The sequence below is a fragment of the Symphalangus syndactylus genome, chromosome 9 (genome assembly GCF_028878055.3).
Source record: "Symphalangus syndactylus isolate Jambi chromosome 9, NHGRI_mSymSyn1-v2.1_pri, whole genome shotgun sequence".
In the NCBI taxonomy this organism is placed as follows: domain Eukaryota; kingdom Metazoa; phylum Chordata; class Mammalia; order Primates; family Hylobatidae; genus Symphalangus; species Symphalangus syndactylus.
The window spans coordinates 8,102,793-8,128,046 of NC_072431.2; the positions used below are offsets into that span (position 1 = coordinate 8,102,793).

At 34.0% G+C, this 25,254-nt stretch overlaps 1 protein-coding gene across 2 annotated transcripts in view; it reads left to right on the forward strand.

The window, feature by feature from the left end:
• Nucleotides 1-25,254, forward strand: part of MDGA2 (MAM domain containing glycosylphosphatidylinositol anchor 2) — an 837,606-nt gene that overhangs the window by 545,903 nt on the left and 266,449 nt on the right. For both annotated transcript variants that reach the window (XM_055291423.2, XM_055291424.2), the window contains exon 5: nt 7,374-7,506. In XM_055291423.2, the coding sequence (XP_055147398.1) occupies nt 7,374-7,506 (133 nt within the window). The remainder of the gene's footprint in view (nt 1-7,373; nt 7,507-25,254) is intronic.

The following is a 25,254-nucleotide window of genomic DNA, read 5'->3' on the forward strand; positions in this document are numbered from 1 at the left end:
AGCTGGGAAGTCATACTGGGAATATATGGTGGAAGGGTTCAGATAATAGATCGTATGTCTACTTAAGTTTTAATGTTAGAAAATGAAACTTCTTTTGAAGATATGTCTTCAATAATAATGTTATTTAATAATAATGTCTTGTTTTTAATAAAATAGAATTTCTGAGATAATGAGATATATCTATTTTGTATAACCATTCATAATATGGTAATAACTATAGCAATTTGAATTGAATATTTATTCCTGAATTCTTTTGAGTGACAAAAATCTTGTTTATAGGTTTTTATAGACAATGTTTCCAGAAAAAAATTGGTCTGTGTTCCTAAAGCTGATATGAATTCATAAGCACATAATGCAGTATTTCTAAGAGGAATAATTATGCTTTTTGTCCTTCTACTCACTTACTACTAAAAGACATAGGCTAGCATATATCATTTTCTATTTATAAGTTTGTAATAAATTAGTCATTAGAGCTTCATAAAATGAGTCTAAATTGACAGACTTTAGTTTTTACTGATATCTAAGTATCAAAATGAATGAATATAATTTTTTTAAAGTTCTAGTTTATTTTATAAGTAATACGGAAATACTGCTTGAGGCTGCTTCATTAGAGCAATGTCAACATTGGTAAGGGCACTAACTAATATACATTGTATGTCTTTTATTTCTTTTGTTAAAAAATAATGTCAAATTTAAATATATGTATTGCAGATAATTTTGTAATTGTTTAAGAAATGTTAAACAATTGTTTAAATCTTACAAATTGAAAATTCAGTTTTCATTTGTCCAGTACTTTTGTAAAGATGTTCATGACATCATCTTGTGTATTGTAATTATACCATCTAATTACAAGACTGAACATATTTCCATCAATTACCTAGTTATAATTAGTCTAATTAGACTAATTATACAATTAGACAATAATCAACTCAAAATTCCTTTTTACAAATCATGAAAATTCACATGCAAAAAGCCTCCCAACACCCAACATATCAAATTCAAATGATCAACAAAATAAAATTAATGTTAAATTAGTTATAAATGGTAAAGCCTAAATTATACTCATTATCACATGTATACATATATGCCATTGGATAACATTAATCTGTGTGTGCATATATTCCCTGCTTTCTTATACATTCTGCTGTGTTGTTTTAAAATATTTTTATTATATCCTGACTGTCATGAATTAAGAAGGTAAGGCTCAAAATTTTCCATAATTCTGTTATTTAAAAAAATATTCCATTAACAGACTTCATCTGTATTACCCACTCTCCCATTGGCATGGTATATACATTAATCTTACATATTAACTTAGAGACCATGTTACCTGGGCCCTCTAGGTTCACATATCTTGGTATCTTGTTTTCTGACTGCAGGAAATCATTTTAGCTCACCCAGAACAACTCTCCAATCTCATGATAGCTGAACCATTGGGAAATCATGAATCTAGAGGCTTTTCTTTCTTTTTTGTCTATTCTTTACAGTCCGTTTTGTTATTGTGTTCTGTGTTTTGTGTTGCCATAAAGGAACACCTGAGGTTAGGTAATGTATAAAGAAAAGAGATTTATTTGGTTCTCAGTTTTGCAGACTGTACAGGAAGCATGATACGGCATCTGCGTCTGGTGAGGGCTTCATGCTGCTTTCACTCATGGCAAAAGGCAAAGGGGAGCTGGTATGTGCAGAGATGAGAGAGGAAGCAAGAGAGAGAGGGGGGAGTTATCAGATTTCTTTTTAACAACCAGCTCTCAAGGAAACTAATAGAGTTAGAAGTCACTCACAGCCCCCCTCAGGTCATTAATCTATTCATGAGGGGTGTGCCCGCATGACCCAAATACCTTTCATTAGGCCCTACCTCCAACACTGGGATTAAATTTCAACGTGAAGATTAGGGACAAGCATTCAAACTATAGCACCTTCTCATATGCGCATTTTGTTGCTGTGTTCCGAATAAGAATTAACTAGGATATGGATGTGCATACCATTGTATTTATAGGGCCATACTTGTAGGTCTTTAAAGAATAGAAATAATCTCAAACAGTAATACAAATTCTGTTTTGTAATATCAATATTACCACCAAATTCATATTTTTCACCTTTAGATAACATAAATACCAGCACTGTGCCTCACCATAAAAATTCATGTATACAAAATAATTTAAGAAGGCGTCCTTTACAAAAGCCACCTCTGCATTTTAATGGCCAGAGCTGCATTGATGTTGGTTCTCTGTACTTGATTTTTGTATGTATTTCCCTTGGGGCTTACCTTTATTTTACATTCTCTTTTCCATAATTGACTGTTCAGCTCTCCTATGGGTGGCCCCAAATGCAGCTTCATAAATCTATCTTGCAGGCTACCCTAATGTAAAGATTTTTAAAATTCCTATTGCTACCATTAGAGTCAACATGGTTCAGGAAGCTTACCAAAAACTTACTGTGTGCAATATGATGAGCTGGCTCTATTCCTTTCTAGTCAGCAATCTTTTCTGAGTTGACAACATGCAAAACACTGCCCAAATGGTAGGGAAGAGGATTTGAAGTGATCTCATTAAATGGAAAGGCAGGATCAATACAAGACATAATATAAACGATAAAAACATATATAAATATATACACAAATGTGATTGATATAAATAGACAAAAAGCATTAACTCAAAAAGTAAAGGAGAATACATATAGGAAGAATACACTTTTAGAGGATGGATCAGAAGTAAGAGCTTTTAGGTTGAAATCTCTTCATATTGAGGCTGGTGCAGTGGCTCATGCCTGTAATCCCAGCACTTTGGGAGGCCAAGGCAGGCCGATCACTTGAGGCCAGGAGTTCCAGACCAGCCTGGTCAATATGGTGAAATCCCATGTATACTAAAAATATAAAAATTATCCCAGTGTGACGGCATGTGCCTATAATCCCAGCTACTTGGGAGGCTGAAGCATGAGAATCGCTTGAACCTGGAGGCAGAGTTTCAGCGAGCCGAGGTCGCGCCACTGCACTCCAGCCTGGGTGACAGAGCTAAACTATGTCTCAAAAAAAAAAAACAGGAAAAAACACTTTCTTGAAATAATGCCTGTCAGATAACATTCAAAAAGACTGGAGAGTAGAGTTGTTTGGTGAAATGGATAATTAGGGTTGGTGGAAATCAAGTTTAAGGTATCTTCCAAGAGGAGAAAGCAAGCCTTGCTGAAAAAAATTAGAAAGAGATTAGTAGCATTAAACACAGAATAAGTAACTTTAGAATAAATACAAATCTGCGATCATAGCCCATCTAATGTGACCTTTTCCAAGCTTTGAAATCTTATCTCATTTTATGCTCTTTGTTGCGCTGCACTCCAGTCACAATATATTTTTTGAAGTACACATCAGTTCAGATAGGAATAAAAAATGACTCATAGCAAGGAATGGGGAGCATTAGGAAATCATAAAGAGATACCTCAAGATAGTGACATAACTAATTTGATGAGAATGAAGACTTTGTGTGAGGAATAAGGCAAAAGTGTTTTGTTTAGAGGGCATAGAGTCTCAAATGACAAACTAAGGGTTTTTGAAATGACCTTTCAGTGAAGGGGAACAATTTAAGGTTTTCTAGACCTTAAACCTTGATCCTGCCCAACCCCTGAAAAAAAAGAAAAGAGAATGAGAAATGCAGGATAGATTATCTTAAGAAATCCAAAAGGATAAGAGACTACATTTCTTCTTGGGGAAAATGTTGAGTGGGATAGACTAAAATTTAAGTATGTCCTATAATGTATGCTAGCAAACATTGCAACTCCAAGGACAAGAAAAATTGGGATAATCTAGAATTTATTAATTATAATACTATTGGTGATTTTTAGTAAGTTTGCTTTTTTTCTTTTTGTCTAGAGATTTGTCAGTTATCTATACATAAGTGCTCATTGGAACCATGATAATGGATCAGATTTCACTAGGAATATATTAGTAAAAGGTTGCAGACTTCAGTAGCTAGAATATTCAGTGGTTAAACAACCAAGAAATGACTAAATTATTATATCTGTAATTAATTGCCTATATATGAGGGGCTGTCACAGTAGTAAAGGTAATCTAAAGTGTTAGAAATAAGCAGAGAAGTATGGAAGCATACAAAAGAAAGGTTTATTAAATTTTAACAAAAGATCATCATCATTAATGAAATTACTAGGTACTATTTCAGTGGAATGTTGGAAAAGTATTATTCAGAAAATGCAAACTGAAAAAGAATTTGTCAGTGGAAACAAACAAGAAGTGCTGACGTATAATTAACTCTATGTAAGTAAAGAGACTTTATTATTAAATATACATCTAAATGACAATGTTCATTATTTGTTTATATTTGAGAATCATTATCACTCCTTGGTTGCTTTTAGAATATTGACTACATGCAATAAATCTTTCAGAATGATTAGAGGTTTGTTATTTTTGGAGTAATTATGTGTGTATATATATATATACACACACATACATATGTATATACATACATATATACATACATATATATAGTGTGCATGTGAATATATACACACATAAATATGTAATTGCATGTATTATATATTGTTTCGTTATTTTATCATATATATGTAACTCCATGTATTTGTACCTATATATCATCAGTATCTATATCCATGTGTTTTTTCAGTTGTAATTCTACTGATTTTCATTTAAGTTTTATTTCTTTTGATATGGCTCAAGTTTTGTCTTGAGTTTTGTCCTGATAATTTGTCTTCAATTCAAATTTCCTTCCAAACCTAAAAGCGTAATCTAGATAAATCGTTCCTAGAGTAACAGACCCGCTTTCTTTTTTACAATGTGCACAAATATCTATTGATTATGTGTAATAATGTAAGCGAATTTTTCTCTGTGTATTTAAGCTCTGATTATATTTTACTTATTTAATTATATTGAGTTTATAACAGTGCCAAACAAATAGTAAATTCTGGAGAAATAAATATATATAAAGCAAACCTTGGGTAGTTACAGTACTATTAACTGAAAAAGTATTAACTTAAAAATTGTCTCCTCTCTGCTAAGCCCTGTGTCAGGTGCCCAGAATATAATGCTGAGAGCAAGACAGACATCATCTCTACTGTCTGGGTACTTACTGGCAAGGGGAGAAGTCTGGCAAGGAGATGGCATAATTAGATTTCATATATTTAACAAGTGAATAAAAATAATCATGTGAGGTTATGTATATGTTAATTAGCTCAATTGTGGTGATTATTTTACAATGTATATCAAAACACAGTTGTATACCTTAAATGTATACAATTATTTTGTCCATTATACTTCAATAAAGCTGAAAAAAATATTGGTTAAAGTGTAAGTCATTGTGGCTTGCTTGCATTCTTAAGCTATACTAAGTACAATCGTGAGTTTTTTAGTTGATTGTAGGGTTTAGAGCATTATGATTAAAAATAGAAACAAAGAATAATTGGGGTTGAACATGAGTAAAGATCAATAAAAGGATCTCGCTGAGAGAGATACTGAATGTATGAATAAGAAGTTATAATGGGATGTAAATTCCCATTATTATAGAAGGAGTAGACTTAAAGGAATATATTTGAAGTTCAATTTAGGATATGTTGAGTTCAGATGTGTCTGAAGCATCAGAATGGACATATTGACAAACATTTGTTATGTGTATCTGAAACTTAAGGGAGAATTCTGGAAATGGGGCTTAGACTTGGGAGTGAGGCAAGAAAATAGAGCTTGTAGTAGAAATTCATCAGCAAGGATAATGCCACCTAATAAAATGTTATAAAGTGAAGTTAACTATGGAACAAGTAGAATTCCATGGAATAACACTGGTTGTATTGAGACGAGAAAGAAAAGCAAAGAAATTTGAGCAATAAGTTTGACAAAGTTAGGAGAGGTAAGATGTATCACTTTATTTAAAAATTATCTGAGTTGACTAATTCTAGCATATTTTCTTTCAACTGTTCTTTCTAGCTAAGCACACTTTATAGGCATTTTATATCATGTATGGGAATTCTGTAACACGAGAATAGTTTTATATATGAACTCGAGAAACATATAGATTTCTCTGTATATTTGTATCGATATATTTATATTTTCCTGTATGTTAAAAATTCAGTGTTTCTTCTAAAAAAAAATTAAAAGGTAGATTTTTTTTTATACCACTGAGGAAAATGCTAAAGAAGTGACTGATTTAAGATTGAATTTGGACAGTTAATGAAAGTACTTATGGCCACAATTCCATGCACACTAGAATAGAGATTCATTTGACACATTTGCAAAACTGTGTGACTATTTCTGAGTAAGCTTTCTTGCAAATAAACAGCAGTGTTTTTATGTAGTAAGTCACTAAGTATTCCAGTCCTCCTCAATAACATATGAAAGTATTGCAAGTTTTAGATCTGGACAAATGTTATCCAGGTAAAGTGATGAAACACATTGTTCCATACACACGTTATCTGGAAAAAATAAACATTTTGAATTTTTATAGTATTCCTAATACTATAAAATCATTGAGACACTGTTTTGCTATCAAGATAAGTAAGTTATTGACAAGAAGACCTATTTCGAGAGGATGCATTAATGACTTTAGAAGGCAAAGAAAGCCCAGGGGACCTAATCTGAATTGGGCAGGAGACTAAATTTTGTTGTGTGTTCTTTTTTTCCTTTCAACAATTTCAATCCAGTGTTTTTACAAAATCTTTCTTGGTTCATCAAGAGTCTGTTAGATACTTCTGGCCACTTGCTTGATTTGCATCTATCTAAATTTGTGCAGATTTACCTGGAGAGTTAGCCCTTAAACTCTTGAACATGAAATAACAGGAACAATTATAATATAGAAACACTCATGAATGCTTCTTTCCTTCAGTTTTAGATATGTCTCCTGTCATTGCTCCATATACAAAATATTTATGTCTGTAAATTTAATTATCTATCATTAGATTTAATTAACTTTGTTCTAACAACCGTATTTCATTTGTTGGCTCTTCTTCAGATTCTTTTGTCTTCTCACGTCGATGTCTGAATAGATTGCAGTGTTTGTTGAATGCACTCCATTATTAAGTACACTGTTCTGATCTTTGCATAGTAATTTGCATAACTACCACCAGAAACAGACTTTTCCCCTGAGGAAGCTAGTTTGCAAAGAAAATGTTATGAATTTTCATTGTAGTCTGTTAGCTTTTATCTCCAGGCATACTTAATATTACAGTATTATTTTAAAATGCAGTGTTATTTGAAGTTAGTTCATTTATAACTTATTTTAAAGATAGGGCATTTCCCTTAAAAAAAGACAGTCTGTCATATTCTGATAATAATATGATTTAATACAATGTAACGTGATGTTTCATTCATTCTGGTTGTGTTGGCTTTTTCTAATGACTTTTTTTTTTTTTTTTTACATTTTCAGGGTGAAACAAAGATCTTAAAACTGAAGAATCTTCGACCTCAGGACTATGCTAATTATAGCTGCATTGCTTCAGTGAGGAATGTATGTAATATTCCTGATAAGATGGTGTCATTTAGACTGTCCAATAAAACAGGTATGGAATTATCTCTGTATGTTACATGTATCTTATCTACAACTAATCTTTAAAAACTCTCTTTAACTTTTTTAAAGAACAAATGATTTCTATGGTGTATGTAGGAATAAGCATCTTTATTCCCAGAAAATCCTGGGATATCTGAAAAGCTTCATACATGGACACAGTAAAATGTCATTGTAACATACGCCATGTAATATGTTTGCATGTATAACATACCCTCCTATGGTTCAGTAATGATAGGAACACTGATTTTGGCTGAGATTTAAATTGTCTTAAACTAGAGAATGCTCTATTTCATATAGTTAAAAGTCATTAAAGTTACAAGAACATGAGAGAAAATTAAACTTTATCAATAATCATAAGAAATAGTTGATGGAGGCCGGGCGCGGTGGCTCACGCCTATAATCCCAGCACTTTGGGAGGCCGAGGTGGGTGGATCACGAGGTCGGGAGATTGAGACCATCCTGGCTAACACACTGAAACCTCATCTCAAAATACAAAACATTAGCCGGGCATGGTGGCAGCCACCTGTAGTCCCAGCTACTCGGGAGGCTGAGGCAGGAAAATGGCGTGAACTCAGGAGGCGGAGGTTGCAGTGAGCTGAGATAGCACCACTGCACTCCAGCCCAAAAAAAGTTGATGGAAATTATGTTGCAGAAAAAAACAGAAATATAAAATCTTAGTGGACTTAGCACTTATAAAAGTTAATCTCATCTGACTTAAGAAATGGGAAATCGGATATTGAGAAGCAAGAATAAACAGGTTAACTTATAAGAAGTGGTTATAATTATGTTATTCTTTGTGGCATGAAATGTATTGTGCTTTATAACTAATTTTGTTTTTCTTAGCTTCTTTAATTTTTTTGAAATATATAGATACAGAGAAAATTAAAAATAAAATGAAAGTATAGCCTATGGGATGAATAAAAGCATTACTATGGAATGAGGAAGAAAAAAAACAGGATATATTATTACTTAAGTTACCACCTTGCACTTTAGCAGTGCCTTATTAATTTTTAAAATCTTTAGTGTTTTTTATCTCAGTTTATTTTTATAGGTATAGGAACATAAACAGGTAGATTTTTCTTGTCATGTCTTTTTCTATCATCTGACACATAATGAACTGTCCTGCAGCAATTAAAGCATCCTCACTGGATTGTTTTGAGAATGACCTAAATTGACATACCCAAAAATTCTTTAAAGACAAAGATAACCAATAAAATTATATTTAATATTTTTATGTTGTAGATGTGATTTTTATCATTTTCCAAGGTCCCACAGGTCATAAGAAATGGGGACTAGATTGACTCCAATGTTTGAAGAGTTATTCTAAATAGGAGACTGACAGCTCTTCTTAGTTTTCATAGAGATGGAGAAAATGAACTTAAATCTCAGCCAGAGTGTTTTGTTAGGAATAAATAAGGACTTCATACCTTAAAGCCAAAAGGGGAAGATTACTAGGAAAAGCGATAGAATTCCTGAGATCTTTTAAAGTAACTGGATGACTTTATTTCTGTGATTATTAAAAAAAAAATTGGCTTAGAAAACAGTCTTTGAATATCTGTTCTATGGAGGGCACAGGAGTGCTGTAACTAGAGATATTCAGCTTTATGTTGGCATTTTTTATTTTTCAGCTAATATGTATCTAGACTGGGCAAACATAAAAACCTATTATTCACCTTTATAAATTATCTCACAAAATTTTTGATTGATGTTCACTGCAAAATGAGTATTAGAATTATAGTAAGTGAATTTAAAAATATAAGCTAGTACCTATTCAACTCTTCAGTAACTGTAATCAGACATGTCATATGCCTCATACTTTACACATTCAAACTGGGTTCACTTCAGAAATTTTTCCATCTGGTGGTGCTCATAGTTGGAAGGATTTGTGAATTTCAAATAGGTGAAATAATTGAGGTAGCTTTCAAAGTACAGAGGGTATAAATTAAGCTTAGAACATCCTCATGCAAATAAGTCTGTAAACTACGAATAACTGCATGCAAGATATTTCATTGCTCTTTTAATAGTGGAAGAGGAACATAAGTTACTATTGCTGTAATCAATGTGAAAGTCAGTTATTCCTAGTGATTCTTACTGTTTTGAATCTCTAAGTGATGTAGTAAAATTACCGTATTTTAAACTGTTGGTTTGCAAAAATGTCAAGGAAAATGTGTACCTTATTGAGAGGAGAAAATTATAAATATTGTAATATGTTTGGTTAATCTTCTCTGTAAACCAATATGTTTATAAAAGTCTTACTTCAGAAATTCTTCTTGCAATGAATGTCAAATAATTGGCTAATCAATGAACTTTTGGTAGAGAGAAAATGCCATTGGAACATCTCCACAATCACATCAACTTTTTAATTGCAATCAGTCTATGGACCTGATTTGCACAATGCCCAAATGATATAGGATGTAAAGATGGAAACAACGTATACTAGAAGTAAAAATTTCTAAAACGTTCTTACTGCAGAACAGTTAGACCATGGAGTAAGTTTTCTGGCTCCATCCCATACCTGCTGAATTAGACTTTCTGGCACATGGCCTGGCAATGTATACGCTTTAAGCAAGTTTAAATAATTACTTTGGTTGATAATAATATGTAGTCCTTGTTATCCTAGTGTTTCCATGAGCCCATTCCATTTTGTGAATAGAAATTAATTTTCTAGAACTGCTTCGAAAGGCAGTGTCTAGGTGTTATGATAAAGTCAATGTCATCTGTAGAATTCCAATGATGTGGTTTCTTAACTTTCCTACTGTGAGATAGTATTGTGGTGGAACTCATAATTGTATATCAGCCAGAGAAAGTGTTAATTAATTTGTTGACTCCTATTTCTTGTTTGGCATGCTATGAAAATGCCTCCTGCCACAGAAGTGTCATTATGTATCACACCTAATCTAGCTGTCTTAAAATTTATCAAGATAGTTCATAGAATTTTATAAAAGATAAAGTGACTTATTTATTTATTTATTGTCATGCACCCTGACCAATTGACACGGTGCTTAGGAGGGTCTAGAAGTTGTTTTGGTTGTTTCCCTACTCGTATTTGGATGAAAAGGGGACTCACCTCTTGATTGGTAAATTATTTTTAAAATTTATATATATATTTAACCTGGGAGCATAAATTCAAATTGCCATGAATATATACTCCTTGATTGATAAATTCTTAACGTAGCTGTATTTCTCATAGTTTATTAAAATAAGCCTGTTAAAATTTATAAGTTTAGATGGTAATATAGGTGTACTTTGAAATTATCATAATTAGGATAACTGAGTATAAATTATTTTAAATTTCTCATGTGTGTTACCAACACTAGGACACATAGAAATTATGATAAAACAAATTTTATTTATTTTAATGAATTTCAAGCACTTATGACTTGATATCTCACAACTTCAAAGGCAAATAAGAATTAAGTGGGTTATCTATGTTAGGATGAAAAACATATTTTTTACATCCTTCAGAGGTTATGAAGTGTATAAAAAAGGGATAGGTGTGGCTCATTTGGCCTAATTATGTAAGTCCCTTGATTTAGTCTGCCCTACCTTAGCATTTATAAACATTATCTAATTAAGAGATCATCTTTAAATGGGATTTAATTCAAGGAACCAAGCCATAAAAGTATTACTGGCTATAGAAATAGAGGGAAAATATATATCTTTCTCCTCCCTCCCTCTCTCATTTGTTCTTCAATTTTTTTTCCTTTCTCTTCTACTCTGTTTTTTTTTTCTTTTTGTCTTAATAAATTTTCATGGAAGAAGATAGAGGTCAAGAAACGTCTTTGTTTCCTATGTTAGGCAACTATTATCTCTTTTTATTATTTTATATAGCTCTTAGGAAAGTTAACAATATAAATGTCCAGCAATTGTTGTGAATTTCAGTATAAAACCTTTTGTATACTGTTACCTATTTATGATAGTTCTCTTTATGTTTAGAGGAATTTAACTAACTTACTTAAGCCTTATGAAAAAGGAGATATTTTAGTTATATAAATTTTGATAGCTGTGGGCATGAAACAAAATACAAAAACAATTTCTCTTGTGATATGCTACACCTGTGGTCATAGACAGCCAGTGTAAGTGCAAGAGGAAGTAGCAGTGAAGATTTTGCTGTAACCTGCACCTTAGTACTAACATCAGCCATTTTCCTTAGCCATATGAATTTCTCTAGCCTCTTGTGTTTAGATGATCTTCATAGCATCTAGATAATCAAGAGAATCATTTATTAGAATCTAGATGTGCTAGTTAATCATCAATAACAGTTTCTAAGGACTATTTAGGTTTGTGAAAATAGATGTTATATGTATGATGATGTCCTATGTTAGTCAGCTTGGGCTGCCATAGCAGAGCACCACAGACTGAGTGACCGAAACAGTAGAAATTTATATTCTCATAGGTCTAGAGGCTACAGGTTTAAGATCAAGGTGCCATCAGGGTTGGTTTCTGGTGAAGGCTCTCTTCTTGGCTTGAAGATGGCTGCTTTCTTGCTGTGTCTTCATATAACTTTTCTTCTGTGGGTTCATGGAAGGAAAGAGAGAAAGCTCTAGTGTCCCTTCCTCTAGTGTCCCAAATATGGACACTAGCCATATTTGATTAGAGTCTCATCCTTAGGACCTCATTTACCCTTGGTTACCTCTCTGTAAAAGCCCTATCTCCAAATACAGTCACACTGGGAGACAGGATTCAGGATATGAATTTGGAGGGAAAGACACAATTCAGTCTATAATACTCCCAAATTACTGAATGTGGACTTTATATTTAGGATTGCTTTTCCTTAAAATTTCAGACATAAGTTTATAATATATGCTAAATCAAAGCAAGAAAATGAATCAGATGTGTTAAAGAGCCTATTCTTCACTGGGGACTCAAATTAAATAAGTGACTCTATTGAGAGCATTTATGGCCCTGTATTCTTAGCTTTGGGGAAATACAAAGAACGGAACTCTAAAGGAAGAAGGTAAGACGAAATTTTAGGGAGAGACAGATATCACTCCTGTAATACATCATGAATTTTTAAAAGCATGGTTAAAAGATTACAGCAGGGACATAAATGATAAGTCAGTGAACTTGTGCATTATTCTTGGATTTTTTTTTTCTGAGTTTCTTCTTCACTGAGGGCAAAGCTAATATGTGAAATGGAAGAAAAAACATTGTACTTTTCACATTTCATGCTCTAAAATATTGGAAATATGGGTACTTTAATAATTTTTGTTTTTTTTTTTTTGAGACGGAGTCTCGCTCTGTCACCCAGGCTGGAGTGCAGTGGCGCAATCTCAGCTCACTGCAAGCTCCGCCTGCCCGGTTCACGCCATTCTCCTGCCTCAGCCTCCCGAGTAGCTGGGACTACAGGCGCCCGCCACCACGCCCGGCTAATTTTTTTGTATTTTTTTTTAGTAGAGACGGGGTTTCACCGTGTTAGCCAGGATGGTCTCATCTCCTGACCTCGTGATCCGCCCTCTGCGGCCTCCCAAAGCGCTGGGATTACAAGCGTGAGCCACCGCGCCCGGCCCAATAATTTTTTATCATAGATAACAATCCAGGTTATCTGAACAACAGTGTTTACTACTACAGCCAATAATGGAACACAACAAATGTTATTAGAATATTGTAGATATAGAGAATAAGATGTTCCCTATAACTCTTTTGCATAAGTTTTAACATTCAAAAGTCTAAGGTTTAAATTTTGGTTCCGAAATCTTTTATGATGTTACTAATAGTTAGCTTCTCTAAACTTATTTTTCGCCTTCTTAAAAATGAAGAAAACATTTTTGTTTTCAAAAATAATAACACATGGGCATCTTTTGGGGAGAGCATTATTCTGCCTACAGCGTATAGCTTCAATCATGGATGATTAATCTTGAAATAAGTTCATGATCATTTTATGGATGACTTTTGTCACTGCATATGTTAGATATTAGTATTTCCCACTAAAATCTATAGAAATGATTCATATTCTAGGTATATTTATATCTAATCTATTAGGGGAACAAATGTTTAACATAAATACAAAATATTTTTTATGAAATTGATAATGGTTTGTTAGCAAATAGAAGAAACTTGCAAGGTTGTTGACATTCAACAGATTTCTTCGTTTCAGTGCTCTGTCATTTCCTAAGGTAATCAAGCACATATATGACCTATTTTCACTAATGTTACTTCAGAAATGTAAAAATATAGATGATGATAAGGCAGCAAATCTTGAACAGAAGCAGTGGTCATTAAGAGGTTTCAACTTTGGTTTTCCTAAGGCAGTATCTAGAGCAATAAGATGACCCAGATTTTTAAAAATTCTATTACTGTCATAAAAGGAAGTTGGCATATTGCTGGGATCTCCCTACATCTGTGCATTTTGTTGTCCCAGCAATGAAATTTTTCTATTTCTTTATTCAAATGTATCTTGAAACTATGGGTTCTTAACATAAATATACCCCATAAACTAGTAACTCTCCCAGAAGATACCATAATCCAGATACAATAAATAGCCTTAGTCAAATGAAAGGCAACACTAAAAGCCATCTCACAATACAAATACTTTGGACCATATCAAATAATCTGTGTTTTAGCAAACATCTAGGATATTCATTGATTATATTTTTCTAACTTTAAGTATGTATTATTTTTAACATGCTGTTAGATTATAATTATAATTGAACAATTTAAAATATTCATTAGAAAATCTTGCAAAAGTTCAGACCATGTATTTTATATTTGTTTCAGTAGATTGGGTCAAGGATATGCTAAAATAAAATAATAGGATTTTTTATACTCCTAAGAACAATTAATTTTTAATTTTCAAAGCGTTGCTAGATTATGGATTTGTAGACCACAGCTTGGCTCTTTTCAGAGTTTTACTGGTCTAGTGAAATACTAAGAATTGCATTATCATAGGCAATAATTCAGTTGGTAGAAATGCATTTTACAATTTCTTCATGGTTTTTGAGCTAGCCACGTATAACTTGTGGCTTAGAATAGCTCCATGATCATTTACTGACAATTTGCTTTTATAGGTTACTGGCTCTAACAAGAGAGATACAATAAAATACAAAATATTATTTTCATAAGTTCGTGTAGCCAGTCATATTACTTATTCACTCCAAATACTAGGATAGATTATGTCAAAATGTCATCTTTAGGCAGGGCAGCCATCCCAATTTGCCTTGGACTCAGTGGAAGTCCCACATTCTGGGAAACACAGTAGTCCCCCCAAAACAAAACCATTGGTCACTCAGTGAACTAATCCACTATCCAGCCTACCTCCATTTAATATTCAAGTCTTAATGTCGGTGCATATGGAACCTTAAACAACTCTACCTAAAGAAGCATTATTGAACAAGAGCTGTGTGTGGATTCTGGTTCTCTCTACAGTAGAGTAGTATGATGAATTCCTTCAACTCTGTGAATTTACTTTCCGCTAAATCATGTTTATGAGGTGTTTTAGGGTAGGTAACATAATGATGGGAAGAGAATGCTCACAATAAGATTTCACATTAATTTAGCAAAATAATGACAATAACAACAATAACAAAACACAGAGGAAATGAGGTTGCTACAAAGGAGTAGATGCAGCCCGTTAAGTACACAGCTGCCCTTGAGCCCCAAGGTTCATGCGAGCAAAGTTCAGGCGTACAGCATTTGAGAAGATTAATACCTGATTGTGCTATTATCCTTTTATACATGGGTCTTACATGATTATTTCTTAAAAATTAACTGACAAGTTATTTCTGGACCTAATGCACATATTTGAGTGAATCTTTGAAAATATTTGTGCTATCAATATTTCTGGTAGAAAAAATCACTGTCAGGAAGATTTTATCCTAACTTAAGAGAAGATGCGGCCGGGCGCGGTGGCTCACGCTTGTAATCCCAGCACTTTGGGAGGCCGAGGCGGGTGGATCCACGAGGTCAGGAGATCGAGACCACGGTGAAACCCCGTCTCTACTAAAAATACAAAAAATTAGCCGGGCGTGGTGGCGGGCGCCTGTAGTCCCAGCTACTCGGAGAGGCTGAGGCAGGAGAATGGCGTGAACCCGGGAGGCAGAGCTTGCAGTGGGCCGAGATTGCGCCACTGCACTCCAGCCTGGGTGACAGAGCGAGACTCCGTCTCAAAAAAAAAAAAAAAAAAAAAAAAAAAAGGAGATGCATACCTAGCCGCTGTTTTTCTCCAAGCTGTAAGGCATGTACAGTACTAGTTTCCCCAGATTCGTACGTCACTACAGATATTGTGAAGATAAAGTTAAATTATATGTTTATAGTGCCTGGCAAATAGTAGGCTTTTAGTTATGGTGGTGGTAGTGGGGGTACTGAAAATATCCTTTGTGAAGAAAGCAAAGAGGCTTTCTAAAGTATCATCTAGCTCATCAATTTTCCATTTTCTTTCTTATTTAGTGAAGAGTAGAATCTATCTACTAATATATATGTTTCAGAAGTAATATTAAATCATAGCTAAATTCCAAAATTTTGTCAATAGTTGGCAAAATAAGTAAATATAAAATATTGTATATCCATTTAATGTAAATTATATGACTATTATGCATGTTTGAGTATGTTTATTACATTAGTTCTGCTGAATTTTCTAAAGCCTTTTTGGAATATTGTATATTTACTTTCTTAATGAAGAAACCTAAACGTGCTCTTGTTGTGTCTGAAGGCCAAGCATACTAATCAGTGCCAGGTAAATGCATTTTTTAAAAATATTTTAGTAGGAAAATAGAAAGTGTTTTTTATCTCACCAAAGAACACTTACAGGATACATCTCCAAGTTATAGACAAGGCAAAATGCAAACAGCTGTCCTTTGGCTCAGTCACAAATGAGTTTTTCCCCCCTGATATTCTGATATGATGAAATACATTTTTGTTAAATCTTCATGCTAAAATATTTATGCTTTCAAAACATTTTCTGATGTTAGCTACGCTCATAGGATTTGATAATGTAGTGTAGCTAAATTTAGCCTTGGGGCCACTGTTAATATTACAGAGGCATGTGTACCACAACTAGGCATGATTTAAAACATCCACATTGGTTTATGTGGAGCTTTTAATTAGATCAGGAAAAAATGACTCTGTGGTAGTCCATATTGCAGAGATTGTGTATCCAGTCCATTGTTATGGGGACTAACAGGAGAGAAGATTGGTATGCTGGAAAATAGTGAACAGGCCGAGTATCAGGGATATATTAGCATCAACCTTTAACTGTACATCTGGATGCAGCGTGTACTTTTTGTCTGCAGTTGTGGCAACTATTTCCAAAGCATCACAGTAATTTCAGCTGTTCCCTCAATTTCCAGCTTCTGCAAAGTCTCTTCTAAGAGCCACCTTTATATTTATTTTTTTCTTGATAACAACATACTCTTCTTGCTACTCCTGTTGCTGAAGAAAATAGGTATGTCTAGCTGTTTAGTAATATGCTTTAGTTCATATTTCAAAGGTATTTCTTCCTTCTACCTCATTTTAGTCATTCTGCTTTAGTTGCTGTATTCTACTGTATAATCTTTTATGGATTGCATTTTCAATCACATTCTGTCCAATAAATCTGCAGTTAGTCAGCAGTATTGATTTTTGATAGGCACCCTGTGTCATAGGAATTTTTTTTATTGGAACCTTGCCCTCATGTTCTGGGGACCTATTGCCTTGGTTTCACAAGCATGGAAATAATCAAGAAACAAGGTATTGGATTTTGGTCACAAACAGGTGTGACAATTGAAGCTACTCTTTACGTTTTTACTTTAAGAAGCTACTCTTAAAGTTTTTTACTTTGATTTGGCATTATGACATTGTACTCAACCAAGGAAAAAGTAGTATTTGTAGTCTTCCCGTTGAAGCGTTACTGGGTAGTAGAGTTGTGTCTTTTTAGAAAATTCTTCAAAACCAATTTTCTTTGTTTTACTGGCAAATGTTTGTAGTTCTGAAATGACCAAATAGAGGTAGTTTTATACAGCTTGATTTAACAGGCAACAGTAGATGAGAATCCTTCAAAATGATTGTCACATATTAAGTGGAAATTAAAATACCTATGTCCAAAGTGAAGAGAGAAAATATTAGGCACCACAGGAAAGACATAAACAAAACTATTGGAAAAGCAAGCAGGTAATATGGGTTCTTTATTTATCTGGGATTTAATATACAAAGACAATTGTCTTGAAGGGGAAAAAGGAGGAAAGGAGACTACATTTCTTCTATTCTTAATATGTTTTTCTAATTCCCTTGATCAGGAATACTTAATAAAGTCCTGTCTTACTGCATATTGTCTTTCAAATTTAAACTTAGTTCAATGTGAAGAAAGCCGTAATGCTTGTGGCTTTGTTTTTTCATTTTGGAATCATCAGTAAAAAGCAATCTGATGTGATAGCCATATAAAATTATGATACTGTGAACTGTACAAAGATATTATATTACATTTTAAGGAACTGGAATATTCAGTGAATATGCATGGTCTGCACACTAAACATTGTGTGTTTAAGCAAAATGTTAGATATGAATACAAGTTTAATAAAGCATTATTGTATGTGTACAGATCTACAGTTAAAGAATACGTAGGGCCTGGCCCGGTGGCTCATGCCTGTAATCCTAGCACTTTGGGAGGCTGAGGCGGGCGGATCACGAGGCCAGGAGATTGAGACCATCCTGGCTAACACGGTGAAACCCCGTCTCTCCTAAAAATACAAAAAATTAGCCAGGTGTGGTGGCGAGTACCTGTAGTCCCAGGTACTGGGGAGGCTGAGGCAGGAGAATGACGTGAACCCGGGAGGCAGAGCTTGCAGTGAGCCGAGTTCACGCCACTGCACTCCAGCCTGGGCAACAGAGCGAGACTCCGTCTCAAAAAAAAAAAAAAAAAAAAAAGAATATGTAGGCTGGACAATGGTGGCTTACACCTGTAATCCCAATCTCTGCTTTGAGAGGCAGAGGCAGGAGGATTGCTGAAGGCTAAGAGTTTGAGACCAGCCTGGGCAATATAGTGAGACATCATTTCTATGAAAAAAAAATTTAAAAAGTATCCAGATGTGGTGGTGCATGCCTGTAATCCCAGCTACTTGGGAGGCTGAGGCAGGAGAGTCACTGGAGCCTGCCAAGTCCAGGCTGCAGTGAGCTCTCATCACGGCACTGCACTCCAGACTGAACGACAGGGTGAGAGATCTTGTTTTTTTGTTTTGTTTTGTTTTTTAATAAAAAAGCTTATATAATATGGGTCTAACTTTAAAGTCATTAGAGAGTTAAATAGGCAGATCAATACATATAGACATTAAGAACTTGGAAAACATAAATTAAAATAATTCTATCTTGAAAACAAATGGTATTTTTTGTTTTTGCTCTACAAGGATGTTTCAGTAGCTCATTAATCAGATAAAAAAGAGAAATGTGATGGTACCAAAATCTGTATTGAAAATACCAGAACTAGAGTTTGAAAGCTGTATTTTCAGTAGCTTCGAGAAATAAAATATTGACAGAGAGGAAGTGAATTCAGAGGTGATCCAATGTTGTATGCTTCATTTAAAAGTAGTATTAAAAAGGTTTTATTGCTTTTTAATATTTTCTTAAGCAATATTCCATTTTGTGTAGTAACCTATTTAGTTCTTCTACATGTATTCCGTTACAGTATTGTTCAGAAAATAAATACCTCCTTTATCATGCAGCAGCATTGTCCTAGAACATGGCAACGATCTGCTCTGAATGTCTGAAATCCCTGATAAGAAATGTACCTCGTTGAATAGTTAGGTTTGAATTGGCTCTTGTTGAAATTAGATCTGTGATAACAGTACTAAGCAGCATTAAGTATTTATGGTAAGTCAATAAGTAGTGACACCTACTACGAGGTCTGTAGTTTAAAATTGTCATTTTATTCAGGTAAAACACTTTTATGGCTTTGTAATTCAGTTCAGTAAACTGGCTTCTAACTGCATGCAAAACTTGGAACTAAATCCCTCTCCTTGGCACATTTATTTTTTAAAGCATGGTTTTAAAATTTTATTTTATTAATTGCAGTAAGAACTCAACATGAAATATATACTTCTAAAGTTTTAAGTGCACAGTACATTATTGTTGACTATAATTACAATGTTGTACCACGGATCTCTAGAGCTTATTCTTCTTGCTTGACTTAAACTTTATGCCTGTTGATTAGTAACTCCTCATTTCCTTCCTCACTCAACCCCTGATAGCCACATTTCCACCCTTTGATTCTATGATTCTATGCTTCTATGAATCTACTTTATTTGAATCTCCTTTATTTGAATCTATGATTCTACTTTAGCTACCTTATATAAATGCGATCATGCAATATTTGTCTTTCTGGCTCATTTCACTTAGCATAATGTTCTGAAGGCTCATCTATTTTGTCACATATTGCAGACTTTGCTTATTTTTTAAGGCCAAATAATATTCCATTATATGTACATACCACATTTTCTGTATTCATTCATCAGTTGATGCACATTTTGGTTGTGTGCACCTCTTGACTATAGTGAACAGAGCTGCAGTGAATATAGGAATCCTAATATATCTTTGAGATCCTAATTTCATTTCTTTTGGAAAAATAAGCAGTCCTGGAAGTAGGATTACTGGGTCATATGGTAGACACAGTTTTAATATTTTGAGGAACCTCTATATTGTTTTCCATTGCAGCTGCACCAGTTTGCATTGCACAAAGCTTCCAATTTCTTCACATCCTTGCTGACACTTATTGTCTATCTTTAAAAGTACTAGTCATCCTGACAGGTGTGAGTTGGTATCTTACTGTGATTTTGATTTGTATTTCCTTTATGATTTGTAACACTGAGCATGTGTTCATATATTTATCCATTTGTGTGTCTTCTTTGGAGAATGTCTGCTCAAATCTTTATCCCATTTTTGAATCAGGTTATTTGTTTTTTGTTTGTTTTCTTTTTCCTATTGAGTTTTGGGATTTCCTTAAATATTTTGAAATTAATCTCAATTGGATATATGGTTTGCATTTTTTTCCTCCCACTTAATAGGCTGTCTTTTCACTATTTTTTTTTCTTTGCAGAACTTTTTTTTTTTTTTGATGTGGTCCCACTTGTTTATTTTTGTTGTTGTTTTCTATGCTTGTTGTGTTATATCTATGAAATCATTCCCAAGATCAATGGAATGAATCTTTTCTTCTATGTTTTCTTATAGTAGTTTTATAATTTCAGGTCTTGTATTTAAGCCTTTAGTCCATTTTGAGTTGCTTTTGGTGTATCGTATAAGTTAGGGATCTGATTTAAATTTTTTTTGCACATGGATACCCAATATTTCCAACACCTCTTGTCTTTGTCTGGGAGACTATCTTTTCCCCATTGTGTTTTCTTAACCCGCTTGTCAAACATATATTTGTGGATTGGTTTCTGGGCTTTCTATTCTGCTCCATTTGTCTATTTGTCCGTCTTTATGCCAGTGCTCTACTGTTTTGATTACTATAGCTTTGTAATATAATTTGAAATCAGCTAGTGTGCTGCCTCCTGCTTTGTTCTCCATCCTCAAGATCGATTTGGCTATTTGTGGTTTTTGTGGTTCCATATGAATTTTAGAATTTTTTTCTATTTCTGTAAAAAATACCATTGGAATATTAAAGAAGATTGCATTGAATCTGTAGATCACTTTGGGCAGTATGGACATTTTAACAATATTAAGTCTTCCAATCCATAAAATGTGAGTCTTTTCATTTGTTTGTGTCCTGTTTCACCTCCTTCACCAATGTTTTGTAGTTTTTAGTATACGAGCCTTTTGCTTCTGTAGTTAAGCTTATTCCCAGGTATTTTATTTTTTTGGTGTTATTGTAAATGTGATGGTTTTTCAAATTTTCTTTTTAGATAATTTGTTGTTAATAGTACAAACAGGACTGGTTTTTGTACATTTATTTTGTATCCTGCAATTTTCCTGAAGTATTTTTTCATAGAGTTTTTAGGGCTTACTATAAATAAGATCATATGTTCTGCAGACAGGGACAGTTTCGCTAGTTCCTTTCCAGTTTTAATGCCTCCTATTCTTTTTTCTTGCCAAATTACTCTGGCTGGGACTAACAGTACTGTGTTGAAAGAAGTGGTGAAAGCAGGCATCCTTTCCATTTTCCAGACCTTACAGGAAAAGCTTTTTGATCTTCACGCTGAATATAATATTATCTGTGGGAATTACATATAGGCTTTTATTAATTTAAGGTAACTTCCTACCATTCCTAGTTTGTTGAGAGAGTTATCATGAAAGGGTGCTGAATTGTGACTAATGCTTTTTCTACATCTATTAAGATAGTCATGTGATTTTTATCCTTTATTCTGTTAATGTAGTATATCATATTAATTGATTTTCTTATGTTGAATGATACATTTCTTTTTAACAAATTATGCTCTGAATCTTTTTCTTTCTCTTTTTCCCCTCTTTATTAACTATGTAGAAGGCATATCAATATAAACATAGAAATAAAAAAAACTTGATATATCTGTGCCTGAAAAGCAAATATCTCACACAAACTTTTAAGACAAAATCTGTATATTTCTCGGGATTCTTAGGGAAGGCCTTAATTTATTGAGGCCACTCTGCCTTCTAGAATTAGTCTCCTCATCCAGACATCTTCAGTGCACACATATCCATTAGAGGGTAGAGCAGCAATCCCAGACATGAGCTAGTAATGAGTATGTGGTAAGATTTGAGGTATACATGACACAGTACTTGTCTGAGTTGTGACCCAACTCAGGCAATCAAGATATTATGTTCTTAATGTATTTTATAAAATTACTTCTGGAATTAAAAGTAATTGACAGTTGTAATGCTTGAATGTGTTAAGTATGAATTTATATATAATTTGAATGCTTTTATTTATTTTATCTGCCCTTTAGTCCAGAGTATATTCAGCAAAATGTTGATCACTTTTGTCCTTTTGTCCACTTCTTATATTTTATAGCATACCCTAAAAGCATAAGCAAAAATTTTCTTCCATTTTGTAGGTTGGCTTGGATGATAGGTTTTTTTTTTTTTTTTTTGGCTATGCAGAAGCTCTTTAGATTAATTAGCTCCCATTTGTCAATTTTTGCTTTTGTTGCAATTGCTTTTGACATTTTTGTCATGAGATCTTTGCCCATGCTTGTGTTCCAAAAGGTATTGCCTAGATTTTATTCTAGGGTTTTTATAGTTTGGGGTTTTACATATAAGTCTTTAGTCCATCTCGAGTTAATTTTTGTATAAGGTGTAAGGAAGGGGTCTAGTTTCAATTTTCTGCATATGGCTAGCCCATTCTCCTAGAACTATATATTAAATAGGGAATCCTTTCCCCATTGCTTGTTTTTGTCAGGTTTGTCGAAGATCAGATGGTTGTAGATGTGCAGTTTTATTTCTGAAATGCCTATTCTGTTGCATTGGTCTATGTGTCTGTTTTGTACCAGTACCCTGCTGTTTTGGTTACTGTAACCTTGTAGTATAGTTTGAAGTTGGTAGTGTGATGCCTCCGGATTTGTTCTTTTTTCCTTAGAATTGTCTTGGCTATATGGGCTCTTTGTGGGTTCCATATAAATTTAGTAGTTTTTTCCTAATTCTGGGAAGAATGTCAATGGTAGTTTAATTAGAATAGCATTGAATGTATAAATTATATTGAGCAGGATGACCATTTCCACAATATTGATTCTTCATATCCATGAATGTGGAACGTTCTTCCATTTGTTTATGTCCTCTTTGATTTCCTTGGACAGTGGTTTGTAGTTCTCCTTGAAGAGGTCGTTAACTTCCCTTGTTAGCTGTATTCCTTTGGTATTTTATTCTCTTTGTAGCAATTGTGAATGGGAGTTCACTCATGATTTGGCTCTCTGCTTGTCTACTGTTTCTGTATAGGAATGCTTGTGATTTTTGCACGTTGATTTTGTATCCTGAAACTTTGCTGAAGTTGCTTATCAGCTTAAGAAGCATTAGGGGTGAGATGATGGGGTTTTCTAGATACAGGATCATGTTATCTCCAAATAGATACAGTTTGACTTCCTCTCTTTCTCTTCGGATACCCTTTATTTCTTTCTCTTGCCTGATTGCCCTGGCCAGAACTTCCAGTACTATGTAGATTAGGATTGGTGAGAGATGGCATTCTTGTCTTGTGCCGATTGTATGATATTGGCTGTGAGTTTTTCATAAATGGCTCTTATTATTTTGAGGTGTGTTCCACCAATACCTAGTTTATTGAGCATTTTTAACATGAAGGGATGTTGAGTTTTATCAAAACCCTTTTCGGTGTCTATTGAGATAATCAATTGGTTTTTGTCCTTAGTTCTGTTTATGTGATGAATTACGTTTATTGATTTGTGTATGTTGAACCAGCCTTGCAAGTTGAAGCTGACTTGATCGTGGTGGATAAGCTTTTTGATGTGCTGCTGGATTCAGTTTGCCAGTATTTTATTGAGGATATTCACATGGATGCTCATCAGAGATATTGGCCTGCAGTTTCCTTTTTTTATTGTATCTCTGCCAGGTTTTGGTACTAGGATCATGCTGGCCTCATAAAGTGAATTAGGGAGGAGTCCCTCCTTCTCAATTGTTTGGAATAGTTTCAGTAAATCCATCTGGTCGTGGGCCTATTTTATTGTTGTTGGTAGGCTATTTATTACTGCCTCAATTTCAGGCCTTGTTATTGGTCTACTCAGGGATTCAACTTGGGAGGGTGGGTGTGTCTAAGAATTTATTAATTTCTTCTAGATTTTCTAGTTTATTTGAATGGAGGTGTTTCCAGTATTCTCTGATGGTTGTTTGTATTTCTGTGGGGTCAGTGGATATCCAGAATCTACAATGAACTTAAGCAAATTTATAAGAGAAAAATATCCCCATTAAAAAGTTAGCAAAGGACATGAACAGACACTTCTCAAAAGAAGATACTTATGCAGCCAAAAAGCATATGAAAAAAAGCTCAACATCACTGATTACTAGAGAAATGCAAATCAAAACCACAATGAGATACCACCTCATTGCCAGTCAGAATGATGATTATTAAAAATTCAAGAAACAACCAATGCTAGTGAGGCTGTGAAGAAATAGGAATGTTTTTACACTGTTGGTGGGAATGTAAATTAGTTCAACCATTGTGGAAAGACAATGTTGTGATTCCTCAAAGACGTAGAACCAGAAATACCATTTGACCCAGCAATCCCATTCCTGGGTATATACCCAAAGGAATATAAATCATTCTATTATAAAGATATATGCACACATATGTTCATTGTAGCACTGTTTACAATAGCAAAGACATGGAATCAACCCAAATGCCCAGCAGTGATAGACTGGATAAAGCAAATGTGGTACATATATACCGTGGAATACTATGCAGCCATAAAAAGGAACGAGATGTTCTTTGCAGGGAGATGGATGGAGTTTAAAGCCATTATATTCAGCAAACTAATGAGGAACAGAAAACCAAACACTGCATGTTCTTACTTCTAAGTGGGAGCTGAACAATAAGGACCCATGGACACAGGGAGGAGAACAACACACACTAGAGCCTGTCTTGAGGGGTAGGGGGAGGGAGAGCATCACGATAAATAGCTAATGAATGCCAGGCTTAATACCTAGGTGATGGGTTTGTAGGTGCAGAAAACCACCATGGCACCTGTTTACCTATATAACAAAGCTGCATGTCCTGCACATGTATCCCAGAACTTAAAATAAAATAATATATTTTTTAAAAAAGCATAAGCAAAAAATTTTCTTATTCTGTCTCCCTTTTTCTCCTCACTCTTCCTCTTCTCTCCCCATTTCTTTTATCTTTCTTTCCTCCCCCGCTTTTTTT